The sequence below is a fragment of the Erpetoichthys calabaricus genome, chromosome 1 (genome assembly GCF_900747795.2).
Source record: "Erpetoichthys calabaricus chromosome 1, fErpCal1.3, whole genome shotgun sequence".
In the NCBI taxonomy this organism is placed as follows: Eukaryota; Metazoa; Chordata; class Cladistia; order Polypteriformes; family Polypteridae; genus Erpetoichthys; species Erpetoichthys calabaricus.
The window spans coordinates 338,462,872-338,478,906 of record NC_041394.2 but is presented as its reverse complement, the minus strand read 5'-3'; the positions used below and the strand labels follow the sequence as shown (position 1 = coordinate 338,478,906).

General features: G+C 37.8%; 1 protein-coding gene across 1 annotated transcript in view; it reads left to right on the top strand.

Moving 5' to 3' along the window:
* LOC114666990 (NACHT, LRR and PYD domains-containing protein 3-like) overlaps positions 1 to 6,229 on the top strand; it is a 45,847-nt gene extending 39,618 nt beyond the window's left edge. Inside the window, exons 7-8 of the mRNA XM_028822052.2 lie at positions 5,029 to 5,202; positions 5,990 to 6,229. Of these exons, the coding sequence (XP_028677885.2) occupies positions 5,029 to 5,202; positions 5,990 to 6,092 (277 nt within the window). The 3' untranslated portion in view covers positions 6,093 to 6,229. The remainder of the gene's footprint in view (positions 1 to 5,028; positions 5,203 to 5,989) is intronic.
* Positions 6,230 to 16,035: the final 9,806 nt, after the last annotated feature.

Sequence of the window (16,035 nt, the reverse complement as noted above, 5' to 3'; positions counted from 1 at the left end):
GTGATCAGACTTAAATAAGAATCTGAATTACTGATATGTTTTATAAGTAAGTGTGCAAGTAAATAGAATACTGCTATATTATTTGAAACCTGTCAGTGGAATCTGTAATTGATTTTTTTCCTGGGATAAAGAAGAGCCTGACTGAGTGAAGGACACTAATCTCTCTTGCTTATCTTTTCCTTTTAAAAACAGAGCATCCTAATCAACACAGTAAAATCTGTACGTGATCTCAGGACCTGTAGGTCATGAATGATGTAGTTTCCATTTCCGAGGTTCAGCAAATGCAGCAACAGATATTATGTTGCTGAAAATTGCTGTCTACATGTTGGTCTTCTAAAAAAAAAAAACACATTAAACCATTATAGGCGTCATATTCTTAACCAATAGTTCACATAAAACGCTTGAATTAATAAGATATCGAAAATATAATAAAAAGGCTTCAGTTAATTATAACCTTTTTTGGATATAAACTTTTTTAATCGTAATGTATGAAACTCTGAACATTATTAGATTAATTTTGTTAAAATAATTTAAGCTAATTAAGTTAATAATTAATAATATTATCATTAAACAATGCATATTTTGTCTTTGCAGCATGTCACTGTTCAGGTTAAGTACCATCCGGTGCCTCAACCTCAAAGAATCGGTGAAAATTCGAATCTGTTTTCTTGCCCTTTTTGCACTTTGGACAAGTACAATCCAAAGGGGTATAATTCCGTTGCAGTCCATATTGCTTCCCACAGGACAAGGGTGGTTGAGTATGGTGGTGAGTGGTTGGTCTTGTTATGTTTTTCAGTTCATTCATAATCGCCAATGAACATCTATTAACATGATGCTTTTAATCTGTTTTAGACTATGTCATATATAGCTGCAGTCTTGGATGCCATGGGAGGACTACACATTTTCACTTCTGTCTGTGTACAGCTGTATATGTAAACAAAGGTGATCTGCAAAAGCATCTTTGCCATCACCATTCCATTGTTGCTAAGCAAACACACCGGCCACCCACCAGCACCTCCCGCCGGCCATCCACCAGGGCACCCTTATCAAGCACTCATGCCATGCCAACAAGCTGTCCATAGAAAGCAAGTAACTGTTGAATGTCCTCACTGTAGAATGAGCCTAAATAAGAAGAATCTTAAACAACATGTGGCAAGAAAACATCAGGTTGTTACAAATACCATAACTGCAACTTACCATTTAAAGTCACAGTGTATTGACAAACTTAGTGGGATTTATGTTGTGTCAAAAAGTTTTTATGGGCCCAGTGTCCCTGTCCATGTGGTTAAAAAAATTTGGGGCTCATCCCATAAAGTGATGTGTGACGTTGACCTGTGCAACACCCGTGCAGAAGTAGCACAAAGAAGTGACATCCTTGTTACGCAGTGTGTACACCTCAGATCGGCAGACTATGCGTGTGGTGATGAGTCCGAGGAGTTATTTGAATCCATACTGACCGAAATGGTGGAGCAAAAGTGGTTTGGGGAGACTAGAAAAAAACAGTGTCTTCAGCGGCAAAATCAGGCCAAAAGTGAAGGTGCTAAATTTAGTAGCCTGGTTAACATTGGAGGGCTAAGAGAACAAAATGTATTTATCAATACATGAACCAAAGTTGGCGTACTACAGTAGACTAGGCAGCATCTTGGTCTGCTACAATGCCAAGACCAATACATGGCACTGCCCTTGCAGCAGAGAGAGGGTACCATGCATACACAAATCCATTGCAAAATGGCATCTCTTTCAAATTAAGCGTGAAATCTTCCAAAGAGTATCAGACTCAGAAGAAGAGGCCAGGCCGCAAAATGTGGATTCCTCTGGCCAACGGTGGCAATACCCTCCGGAGACAGAAGGCCTGAAGCAGATGGTTCCGTACATATACAACTGCAAGAAATTGCCTGTGATGCTTGCAGAGACTTTTACTGAGGACTTAAAATAGGAAGATATTCCAAGGTGCCTTATACCTGAAGAGGAGGTCTGCTCTCAGTGTCCCGGAAATGTTCCTCTCAGTGATCCTGTTCTTATTTCAAGAAATGCAAAGGTGGCAACCCTTACAGGAGTGGTAAATGGTAAGTATTATTTGTTGGTCAAATTATATCTGTTACTCTTAATACTTGTCCTTAGAGAGTTAGGGCATTTTTAGTTTAGTTTTTTCCAATACAAGATTCTTGCCAGTATACTGTTAAAGTACAGTGCATGTTATCTATAGTGTCTTGTTAATGTTTTGTCACCAGGTGTATCCACTTACTGTAAAAAATGCAGCTGCTGTTGTATGTATTACCGCTACCAGGACTGGACTCATGGCCTTCACAATTTTAATGATCGAGTGCTGCTCAGCATCCACCTTTGCCTTTTCATTAGGAACTCTTTGCAGCTTTGAGTTGTTTCAGAAATGATTCATTAGTAAATTTTATCTTTCATATTATTAATCTTAACTGTATTATTGTTAATTTAGACTTCTATTTTATAATATTGCACAGTCAAAAAGAAGTGGTTCAGGATACATTTCACTGTGTGTTGTACTTGTATAGCTTGGGACACGTTTACTTTTAAATAAGTTTTAACCTTTGTATTCCTTAACGGGCTCATGTCTCCGTCGGAAGACTCACCTACTGTGAGTGCCAAGGTGGAAGGACAGGCGTCTCAGCCACAGTCTCCTTACTGCAAAGCAGCAGCACTACCACTGTGCCACCTGTGAGGACGGAGTGGTGGCTCTGAGGCTAGAGATCTGCACTGGCAATCAGAAGGTTGCCGGTTCGAATCCCGTAAATGCCAATAGGGACTCTGCTCTGTTGGGCCCTTGAGCAAGGCCCTTAACCTGCAATTGCTTAGCGCTTTGAGTAGTGAGAAAAGCGCTATATAAATGCAAATAATTTTTATTATTATTAAGGACCATATTGCAAAGGACGACACAAGTGGCTTATCCTTCTGAGAGAGACTTTCTGCATGCCTACTTGCATTTTGAGGCACTGACTGCCCATGATTACTCCTATTCGTATGTAAAATGTAGTCATCATCCTCCAGTAGTTGTAATGGATTTACACAAAAAAGGGATGTTTAACATGCCAGGTAAAATGTAAAATCATAATGCGTTTTCATATAGATTTTTTTTTTATATATTAAAATATATTGATTTACATTTTCCAATTTCAGTCAGTGAAATAAATATGCCACAAGAAAACTTCCATGGTTTTGGTATTCATTTTTTCATATTTCTTGTTCCTGTTTTGACTTGTTTATTTATTGTTATTTATTTTCAAAATCTCCTCAGGGATGTAGTGGGTCTTAATAAATAATGAGTGAACGGACTCTGTTTGTGTGCCTTTTTGTACCCAAGTAATTGTTGTGCAGTGTTTTTGTCTTCAATCTCTCAATGTGTAATTGGATGATGCAAATTATGATGCAATTATACAGAACCTGCATAATATTTAAACTATAACATCCTACAACAGATATTGAATCATTTTACAATGCAACAAAAATATTAAACTTACCGGTTACTGTGAATAAGATGGAAATTCAAAATTAGTTTTTGTTTTAATACAAATTAAAAGTATAGATTAAAAAGTATTAAAATGTTTAAGTATAAATATGAACAAGATAGAAAAAATTAATTACACACACAAATCTATACACTCCATGGCCACTTAATTAGGTGCACCTTGCTAGTAGCGGGTTGGACCCCCTTTTACTGTATACAATGACACTGCAAGTCCCCATCTCAGTTGAATTAAACATTGAAATCACACAGCACAAGACTTGGCATTAAAAACAATGTATAAACCACAACCAAGGCAGGTAAAAGTGAGTAAAATTGACAATCATGTAAAAGATAAAAATATAAAGTGCTTAAAAGTGTAAGGTGTAATGAGTGCCAGATTACAGCAACCAGTACATGTATTATGAACAAGATTTATTTGCGTATGGATATTAAAGATGTTCAAAGTTATTATTGAACGACTGGAATTCTTTTTGAAATAAGCTGTTCGGCAGTCTGTTAGTGCGTATTTTGATTGACGTTACGTTTTCCTGAGGGCAGAGGTTCGAAGTGTTGATGACCGGGATGAGACGTGTCCTTGATGATGTTCTTTGCTCTGCTATGGTACCGGGTGTTGGCAATGTCCTCGAGTGAGGGAGCCATTTGTTTTAAAAGCTGGTGTTAGGTTTGTGGAATATCTACACATGAATAATCGTATTAAAGGTAAATTGCACAGAGACAGAATATTATATAGGAGCTAAATACACATTAATTTGAATATGGTAGCAGAATATAAATATATATTGGACAAAAGAAATATTAGTATTGTACAGTCATGTTACTGTGCTAAGGGGATGGGGAGGTAGACAGAATGTACACATAACACAGTGACGAGAATAAATGTAATGTGCAGCGTATCTGACATTGACATCCGGAAGAATGGTAGGTTGATTTAAAAAAAAGCGTGCTCAGCAGGAGATCGCATGTGGATGTGTGTGGTTATAAACTGGAACGGTACCGCTTAATGCAGAGCAAAGCAGGCACATTACACATCCCAGCTCATCGCATTTTAAATATTGAAAGTGGCGGAACCAAGCCGTTACAGTTGTATTTTGCAGGTTGTGTTCCAGTTTCCCTGTTTTTTGTCACCGAAAAAAAGGTTTAACGATGATTGGATGCTTGAAACCAGCCCATACAGCTTGGGGAACGCCCATTACGTTCTCTGATTGGATGCTTGAAACCTGCCCATACTGTTTGGGGAACGCCCATGTTGTTCTGCAGAGACTAGTACTTGCATTTCTTTGACGTTCTTGCCAGTGTTAACATCCACATATCAGTTTGATGATTTCTCACCAGTTAGTACGGTGTTAAGGCAGGAGAAAACTCAGATTTTTAACACCCTACATTATAAGAATAGCAGTGGATGCAGATTTCAGCCGAGTCTCAATTAAAAATTCAAATATCAGCCATCACTGAACTTTGTGCTATGTGGGCTTGTGTCTTCATTTGTCTGTCTCTCCTCATGTCCTCACTCATCTTTCTTCACTGTACAGGTTGAAATCATGCCGTCTCACCTCTGAATGCTGCTCAGCCCTCTCCTCAGTCCTCTCTGCTGCACACTCACATCTAACTATCCTGGACCTGGGGATCAATAACCTAGAAGATAAAGGTGTGCATCTGTTATGTGAGGGACTGAAGGACAAAAACTGTAAATTAAAGACGCTGGGGTGAGTAAACATGGAATGTATTTTATCAATATATTGAATATTGATCAACTTTAAGTTGCCTGTTCACATTACATGGTATGGCAGTGGTCCCCAACTCCAGTCCTAGAGGGTTACAGTGGATTCCGGTTTTCATTCTGACCCTTTTTAGGTCACTAGTTAAGAAAACGGGTTTGAATGAAAACTTCCAGGACTGGAGTTGGGGACCTCTACCATATGGCCTGCCTGAAGAAGGGAGCAGGGGTGTAAGATGTACAGACAAATGGAACAAATAAAATGGTGGACATCAGCAGTAGCAATAACTATCCAGCCATAGACAGAAGGACAAGGCCAAAAAGAGGATAGGTGACAGGAGCAGGACATTAGGCCACGTGGACAGAATGAGGGATTATAGGGACTTTAGGGTCATTTTAAACAAAATGGAAGACCTGATACAAGAAGGAAAATGAGAAGAAACAAGAATGTTGAACAGACAAGGAGAAGACAGAATGAATGAGGAGGTGAGGCTTGGGAGTAGTTTGAAAATCACAATGAAAAAATAAAGCATTGATGAATGTAAATGCAAACCAGACAGGACACAGGATATGACCAGGTGACTTAGCGAGTCTCCATCATGTTATGTCGTGTTTTATTGGCCAATTCATAAACAAAGTGATTTGTCTATAGAGGATGTTGATCCTGTTGGTCAGTGGACCTAGTGACTGACAGGCTGGCACACACACAAATCATTTCACTACTAGGACACTGATGTCCTCTTGTGTTTGTAACTCACAATTGAGTCTCTTCACAGGCTGGCGCGTAATGGAATCAGTGAGAAGGAGAAGTGGAACCTGTTTTTACTGGAGAAAGAGCTGTACGAATCTGGGCGGCTGGTGAATATCAACACAATATGAGAAAGCTGGATGTAGCGAAAGAAGTGAACCCAGTGACAGCGTCCCTTGTCCACTCCTTGTGTTAGTCCATCTACTCAATGCTTTTCTTTGATCTTTCTCTAATCTTGTCATCTCTGTTTAATAATCTTGTGTTTTCTTAGCCTGTGTGATTCTCCTTTAAACTCATGTGTACCTTTCCCACTTTGTGACCCTGAAATGGTGACAAACCTCAAGTAAGATCAGATCTGAGATACCAGAGTTTCAGCATTAAGGATTTAAGGTTTTCTCCTAGTAAAGCCTCTTAAGTCACACATCCCACTGACAGCAGGAGCGAATACATTAGGTTGGGTTGGTGACAGAAGGCCAAAGCCTGTCTTGGGATTGGACATCGCTAATGGTCAGCTAAGGACAGAATATGAGTTTGAGTGCTCAGCTTGAGTGGGCTTCTTCGACACAGTGGGTGATGAGAACACAGAATAATCGTGAAAGATGAAAAAAGAAGAGATAACCAAGAGGAAAGGAAGAAGAGCTGTAATGAGAAAGCTACACTGCAAAAAAACTTAGCCTAGAAATAAGATAAAAACACTGAATTTCAGGAGAAAATGACTTAATATTAGTGAAATTATCTGTCCATGCAGCAAGATAATTTTACTTGCCAAGAAATCTTAAAATAAGTTAGTTCCAGTCTAGAAATAAGAAAGCTCTGTTAGGTGTTCAAAGGTTTGAAATAAGTAGAAAATGCTGTTTTTTTAGAACAAATTACTTGAGATCAGACTTTCTATGGTGGAAATACACTGAATATTAGACAATAATTTTTAATTCAGTTGTTTTGCATTCTTAATTTTAGCAGACTGAAAAATGAAGGCCAAGGAACAAGAGAATAAATCACTAATATAAGTGGAAAATTCTTAATACAAGTGGAGAAAGAAAGTCTTGTTCCTTGAAACCAGTTAGCTCATCAATAGGTAGTCCAATATTTAATCTCAGAGCATATATCTTACAACAGGAAAATTATTTTACAAAAATCGCAGAAGAAGAAAAAAAAATATACGATTATTAAGAAAGAAATGCTTGAAATAAGCAAAATTATATGCCAATGGGGTGAGATATATTTACTTGGATTTTTAAAAAATCCTGAAAGTAGTTAATTTCAACACATACTAAGCTATATTTGCATGATATATACAACAAATTTCAGTCCACCTACAAAAAGAATAAGGTAAAAGTAGCACAGTGCTCTCCTTTTAGGATGGTCTTCATTTCAAATTGAAACCAAATATTTTAGCAGAGGTTTTAATTAGGAATTCATTCCTACATTCAAGACACATAATTAATATATATTTTCCTGATATATGTTGGCTTCCTGAATAAAATAAAATAACTTACAATAAAGACATAATCATTAGCATTGCTCTTTATTTAAGTATTACATCAGTATCCAACAGCACTACTGCTGTGTTTACAATACAGAAACAGAAAAACATAAGCACATGAAAATTAGTTGACACCGGAAGATTACCTTGTATATAACACAAACGTCATATCCATATCATTACTGTACATTTTAGTTCAGGACTGTCTCATCTTGTCACAGTCAGAAATACGTAACAATTACATAAACAAAATTTTAACAGTTGTAACTTTACCAAAAAACAGGACAAAAAAAATACAACCTAACATGTTAATCCACAAAATATCAAATTATTTACAATTTAATTGATTTTCAAATATTATGGTAATTATATACAGTACATCATAGACCTGCATTTCCTGTTCTACATTTGGCTCACACAATTTTTCTTCTAGCATATTTGTATTTTCCCTTCAAATTGTGTCCAGTAATATTTCAGTTTGAATTGCAGAGAGGACAGTGGCAATGCACTTATGATATGTTAGATGTAGTGCATAATAGTATGCCATAAGGTACATGATACCTTCCTGTAACATTTCTTGAGGGAAAGTTGTCACAGGCTCACTTCCAATAGCTAGTATGCAGTTATCTTGGTCCACAATAAGGGCAGCGCTAGTCAGTGGTCAGTCCTTGCTGTAGAAAGGCATCAGGATTCTCGGAGGTCTTCAAGACAAACAAAAACCAACAAAGAAAATAGGCTGAATTTATTTTATCCTCTGTAGTCCTATACAGATTTATTATACATTTACTTATTTATAATACTGAATTAATGTGCTAATTTTAACAGAAGCGGTTATACACAGCTTGTAATTGAAATAGCAAAGAAATCACTAAAAACTGGAGATTGTTATATTCTGTTGAGCCCTTTTAATCAAATTGTTTAATGTATAATGTCATTCCTGTAGCTAACATTAAAAACAACCCTGAAAATTGCTGCCAGCCACAGATGGATAGAATTGCAGTAACTGTCTGCATTTTTACATTGCTTAAAGGAAAAATAAAAAGTTTTACCTTAAGGCCATGAACTAATGCCTCATGTTTTGTTTTCCACCTTTTTTATGGGGGTAGAGAAAGTGAAGGAAACATGGATGGCAGAGCTCTAAATATGGCGATGGCATTTTTCACTAATAAAAAAAAAAATTAAATATCTTTCACATTATGTTCTAATATAACTCGAACATTCTCCTTTTAAAGAAAACAACAACATACAGCAAGCTTTAAATTGAGAATGATTTATAACAAAAATTATATTATGTCTGGTATTATTTTTACCTACTAATATTCTAGAACATGAATGAACAATTGAACCTTACATAGATCATATTTAAAGTTTTAAGTATTCTTTAAAACTAGGGGGCTCCGCCCCCTGCTCGCTTCGCTCGCCAACCCCTGGTGTTGGGAATGACAAAGAGCGTGATGTATGAATGAGATATAGAATAGTGTGACGGTGTAGATGATGCAAATAGAAATCAAACAATAAAGTGTGTGGCACAGTGTAAAGGTTTATTTGAAAATGTCTTTTTACACGCCGTTTAAGTGTAAAAGGTAATTCCAGCTCAGAACTTGTAAGGTCATTTAAGATGGTTATTGTTGTGATCAGAGTCAAGTTTGTCAGAGCTTAGAAAGAGTTGTGTCTCTCCAGGAAGTAATGGAATGACTTGGGTATTTATGTTTTCCACATTAATATTTTTTGGACATAATATAGTGCGTTGTGTTAAAAGGGGCATTTGGTCTAATGAGATTGCTGTTCCAAATGTCTCTGTAACTAAGTCGTCGCAGATAAAGGCTTGAGGAATTGTAATAATATGTGGCTGAAGTCCATCTGTATTGGTGAGTGTACCATCTCTCAGTTGTAATAAGCAATTGTTATGATCTGGTTCTGGACATCGTATCTTTTTTATTAACTGTATCTTTTGAAAGTAATGCTAATTGTCTGCGTATTTTAAGGTGCACTGAACAATAGCTGAGTGAATGGCATCTGGAAGAATAGCTAATCACTGTCTAAAATCTCCTCCTCATAAAAGTACCTTTCCTCCAAATCGAATATTATTATTCATAAACGTTTGTAGAAGTTTATGAATGGTGTTGAGTAAGTGACTTCATGTCATTGAACATTCATCAATAAAGAACATTTTTTCAAGACGGATGTCACGTGCAGTGCCACCATTAATGTTCATAGTGGATACCGATTTGTAGGATCTAATGTAGTTGATAAAGATTTCACTTTCAGGTACATCGTCAGTTATAAGCTTCTGTAGATATTCAGTATATGAATGTAAAGAAGGCAGTCTAATTTGACCCTTTTGACAACAACGTGTAAATGTATAACTTGTATTGCCAGTTGTTTCTTCAGGGAAGTGAACTGAATGACAATGATTGCAAATGACATTCATTAATCCGAATGAATTTTCCTGGTGTATGTTTTCCTTGTGCCGTTTGAGAGGCGCGTTGTTGCATGTGTAGTATTTGGGACGTGTTGTTTTGGAGCTGTAATCGATTTGCCTGTGCTGTGTGAGAAGCCCGTTGTAGCCTTCGCTGCCATTAACGTATGTCTGAGACGGGAGGTGTTTCGTTTTGAATCCGTGCCTGTTGCGATGCAGCACTTTGATTGATAGTTTGCGTAATGTGGATCTAGGATGTAGATTTGTGCATATTTGCGTTGTTGATTTGTTTCAGGGTGCACTGTTCCAATGCGATGCAGTATTTGTGCACATATGTGAAAGCAGTATGGTCCATTGCCTTTTGGTGGCCTGATATTTACTCCGGTAAATGCAAAAGCAAATGAACTATTGTAGGATCTAATGCAGTTCATAAAGTTTTTACTTTTAGGTACATCGTTAGTTAGAAGCTTTAGTTGAGCTTTGCATTTTTGGAGTCGAGACATTTTTTCTTTTAGAAATATGGATAAGTAATAAGGAGTATTGCACTCACTGTTAATATGGAGCCTTTTCTGCGGTTGAATGGTTAATAGTGCCTTATTGTAATGAGATCCACCTATGCTGCATAGCCATCTATTTTGTTGTTTCTTTCGTGTTCGTGTGTTTGTTCCTGTTATCATTTCCTTTTCGTTTTGTACCCGTGACCGTATATTCATGACTTGTTTCTTTCTCAGCATGCGAAATATGGATAAGTAATAAGGACGATCGCAGTCACTGTTAATATGTTTCCTTTTCTGCAGTTGAACGGTTAATAGTGCTTTATTGTAAGGAGATCCACCTATGCTGACACCTATGCTGTCTAGTGTGAAGGTGATGACGTTCACTTTAGAATATGTGGCTTTGGGTGTCACTTCTTATGGATGTGTGTGTGTGGGGGGGGGGGGGTGAGGATTGTTGTTGCGCGAGCGTCTTCTTTCTTTTTGTGTTCCTGTGTCTTGTTTGAATCCCCCTGTTTGTGTGTGTCCCGTCCCTTGCTTGTAGGGTCTGTGGGGTGGTTTTGTGTTCTTTTTTTTGTGTTCCATGGGCTTGTTGAATCCCCCTCTTGGTGTGTGTCCCGTCCGGTGCCTGTAGGGGGGGGGGGGGGCCTTGCTGTTGTGCGCGAGCCTCTTTTTTTTTTTTTTTTTTTTTTGGGTCTAGTTTCGTGTGCAATGTGTTTCGTGCTTTGCTTGCGTTTGAATACTTTTTTATGTGCCTTTTCCTTTTTTCGTTGCTCTTTGCGCCTCATTTCTCCATTTTTCCTGTGCTCACTCCTTTTTTCTGTGGTCTTGTCCGCCTCTCGCGGCCCCTCATCCGCCTCTCTCGCCCTCTTTTGTCCGCCTTTCTCGGCTCCTCAGCCGACTCTCGCGGACTCTTTTTGCGCCTGCGCAGTACGTCTTTTTGCAGCTACGGCCCATTGCCGGATGTGCCTGCGTCCATCATCCGGTTTAGCATTCTCGGTTAGTAATATGGATGTTCCTTCATTATTTATACCTAATAAAAGATAGTGTCAGTCAGTTTATTATTCTGTTGTGTCTTAAAAAGATGCTAGACAAAACTATTTACAATGCTAATGAATGGCTTTTTAAAAACATAATTAAAGGGAAAACTTTATTTCAGAATAACACAGTACAACTTTCTAATACAAAGAAGAAAAGGGAAACTGGAATTCACAAATCAATAGTTACTGGCAAAGAGAGCAGTACTGTAATAATATTTTGCATGAAAATTTCTCAAAGTTTGGCTTACTATAATATAGACTTGGTCTTTATGGAAAAAATGGCATAAAAAAAGTGCAACCCTTTGAGCATCAACTGCAAAATATCATAACTTTAAACAACTTCAATTTGACTTTCATTTAGGCCTATCATGCTGCAACACTGAGTAAAGTGCATAACTAACTGTAAAATGAGCTTGAATAAAATATGCATGACAAATGTTACCATCATCGTGCATATGTGGAGGCTTCAGGATCTTCATTACTCCATACAGCTGTGCTTTTCCATAAAAACTGGTCCATCTGCTCTTAACTTCCATGATGTAGTTAAGATTATTCCAACTAAGAATACAACACATTTCATCCATTGCCTATAAAATAAGCGCACTCTAAGTCAGCACATATTTTGTTTTAAGAAACCATTTTCAAAAATATTTCAGTCAAATGTCTGTTTTATGTACTTACATGATCTAGTTCTTTAAAGCATGGGTAAGCCTCCCATATAATCTATAAATGACCTGTGGACGAAAAAGGCACACTGAAAGCAGGCAGATAATATTTTCTTCAGGTCTCTTTATTATTCATTCGGAGTCACAGTAAGTAGAGATTCAAAAGAGCATAACTTATTGCCGCAAAGCTCAATTGAACCCCGAGAAAAAATTAGGAGGGGTTTTTATAATTCAGCATTTCATGATTAATAAGACAGAAAAAACATCCTTATCAAAACAGTAAAGTTAAACAATAGGTCTGTTGAGCTAAGCATTATCTGTGTTTTCAAAGCTAAGCACAGGAGAGACGCCTTTGCATAAACTACATGTGCTGTCTGCAGCCTTGTGACCTTGTCCCTGAAACATTCACTCTGAGAAGGGGAAAACAAACAGCTTAGATTTTATTCATGTGGACACTATTTCTCCTGAACCCTGGAATAACATATTTTTGTTAGTTCATAAGCCAAAGCGTCTCTCACGGGCAAGTTACAAAATAGTTATTATAAAAATTCTAATTTACTAAACACACAAAATACATGGTGCTGAGGAGAACATTCTTCTACAGACCTCTGTGCATTAAATTCATGATCAAGGAGCTGGGTAACTGCAAATTTATTTGGCTTTGGCTTCTTGTAATGGTCCTGTAGGGTTTCGTAGTGGCTGTCAACTATTGTGTCAACAGCTGCAAAAACATATAAATGAATAATCAAATCAGTTGTGTTTTCTAAACAGTCTGAACTAAGATGGGATATGACCATCTCTATTGTGCACTTACCAGATGGTTCACATTCTTTCTCTGCTGTAACTTCTTGGGTACGACTAGAAGGTGACACGTTAACAAGCGTTGCTGAAGCAATAGAATTCCCCAAAGATGCAGTGGAATCGGCCTCACCTGAATTCTCGACTTCAGCATCAGGCTTGTCAGTGGTGATGCCGAGACATCACTTTATTTATTTGAGGCATACAGTCCTGTCGCTTCTGAGGTGTGCAGATATTCTGTAGCCTTTCCAGGAGTTGTTTAAACACAGGTTCCTGTAATGAGATTACACTTTTTTAAAAAGTGTGCAAGTGAATACAAGGTGTGACTGCTCAGTCTATTTCCCCTATAAAAACTAGTTATTTACACTCGCCCATGAATTTTGATCTTCAGCTGCATATAGCTTTGGATAATACTTGACTATAAGTTTTGCCATTGAAGAAACCTCAAGTTTAGAGGTATATTTGTCTTCCTTTGTTGTTGTCCTCAGTATGGGCACTATGTTGGTCACTGTAGTTCTAATTAATCTATAGCGCAGATCCTTTGAAAGAATACAATGCTCCCCTTTCCCTATGCGCTGCAGTGTTTTCTGACCTGCTCCAACTCACTGTAACTATGAAGTATGTATTCAGGCTTGGTAGTTGAATGATTTTAGAGGGGCTGGCTTCTCTTCAAAGTTTTCTGGAACATCCTTGCTCACTGGATTGAGGGGTAGGTGAAAGACTGGCATTTTTTAGAGTATTGCATTCAGAAGAGGAGGGAGATGTGCAGCTGTCTTATAAGTTATCTTGCTGCACAGAAAACTGCAGCTCCTGTTAAAAAATACAGGAAAAGGACATTGAAAATAGGCACCAGTTATCAAAACTGTTTATGAATTATGAAATTTGATGAGGGGCGGCACGGTGGCACAGTGGGTAGCGCTGCTGCCTCGCAGTTAGGAGACCTGGGTTCGCTTCCCGGGTCCTCCCTGCGTGGAGTTTGCATGTTCTCCCCGTGTCTGCGTGGGTTTCCTCCGGGCGCTCCGGTTTCCTCCCACAGTTCAAAGACATGCAGGTTAGGTGGATTGGCGATTCTAAATTGTCCCTAGTATGATCTTGGTGTGTTTGTGTGTGTCCTGCGGTGGGTTGGCACCCTGCCCAGGATTGTTTCCTGCCTTGTGCCCTGTGTTGGCTGGGATTAGCTCCAGCAGACCCCCGTGACCTTGTGTTCGGATTCAGCGGGTTGGAAAATGGATGGATGGATGGATGATCTTGGTGTGTGGGTGTGTTTGTGTGTGTCCTGCGGTGGGTTGGCACCCTGCCCAGGATCGGTTCCTGCCTTGTGCCCTGTGTTGGCTGGGATTGGCTCCAGCAGACTCACGTGACCCTGTGTTCGGATTCAGCGGGTTGGAAAATGGATGGATGACATAAATGGAAATATTTATTTTTATTTAACGTAAATGAAATTAGTAATCAAAGACAGCATTGCTCAAATATCTGACTGCTTATATTTTCATTGTTAAAATTTTTAGGTAACTAAAAACAAGATCGTAGTCATCTTCTTTACTTCCTGATAAAACACAGAATCGATACGTGCTCAGTTGTCTATTGATATGGAGTATTTTCACAATATGTTGTATTGAACTAAATAAGTGCTACATGAGTACTGTGAAATTCTTACTTCTGTGTGCTAATTAACATGTAACACGCTATCATTCTCTGGCGCCATGATAAAGTTTATCAAAACATTTGTAAATTAATATAGACTTTGTATACTGTTAATTACAAACATACATAAATATGTGTTTACACAAAGATTCATATGGTGTGGTGAACATGGTGGGGCAACAGCCTTGATGGATGCATGAGCTGTCCTGTGCTCAGGTGTGACATTGCAAACTGCTTTTATTGAATTATGGAAAATTTTAATTGAGAAGGACAAAGCCCAAGTTTCTACTCTTCAAATTTCCACATCTATAAATATATATTTATGTTGTCATCACTTTCATATAAACGTCCTCCTTTTCCCTATTATAATTTATATTTCTCCCCTGCTTGATCTCAAATATCATCAGGACATGGACACTTCTGTCATAAAGGTTGCTACAGAAGCATTTAATCTCAACAAAAACAGAACATAGCAAAAGTAATAATAACTACATTGTTTGCTCAACAATATTTCTTAAAATAAATAAATAATGCTGACCTCTTGGTGTACTGCTGGCCATGAGATTTTCTTCAAAGGAAATGTTCAGATCTTCATGTGAAAGAGTCCCTAGAAGATCTTCTGTAACATTTGCAACTTGAAAGCAACAGAGAAGACCATTCATTCATATTTGGACGTCATCTGCACAATTACCGACAGTCATTTCCAACTCAGGTTTTAGGCTTTAAGTGCTAAATTTACACATTGTGTATAAGTTTATGAGTTTCTTGAAAGATGGTACAAGTGCAAATCATGATACCGTTTTATAAATGTTTTACATTTCGTTTCCTTTCTGAACAAGTATATCATACTGAGGTTTTAGGCAAGTGAGATGTATTTATCGTGTTGCCTGATCAAGGACACGATACATACGACTTACTAACTTAATTTGTGAGTGTATAAAATGAGCAGGGCGTTAACATTTCACTCAGACTGGGGCCTTCACCTGTGCCATTAAAGTAATAATGAGCACTGTCTCACTCAGGGCTGGCTCTAGAATATAGGCGAAGCTGTACAAATCGCGCCCAAACCTTCGATTTTTTTATATGACGCGCTCATGTATGGTATTGATAACGAAGTTAAGGGGGATAGGTGCCTCCATTGCAGTTTCAAGTGCAGCGATCTTTTATATTCAAGCAATAAGCTTAGAATTGTGGATACCTCAAAATCGATAATATTTAAAAATTTAGAGGCCAGTATTTTAAAAGTTTTTCTTTAAAGGTATCACAAATAGAAGCGACTTGGGTCGTGTTCGTTTTTACTACCAGTAAGAGCATGAGGCGCGTGCAATGCAGTTAGAACTTGGCACATTTTTAAAATTTCAATTTATTTTTAAGCAAGCAGAAGTCTGTATCAGAATGTCTTTAACAACTTTTTAAATAAATCACTAACAAATCAACGACATTTAACTAACATTTATTTCATAATAACTCTTTGTAGGCTACATATGAAATCTAACAATGATGGCGCTCGATAAAAAAAGTCAGGTGTTAC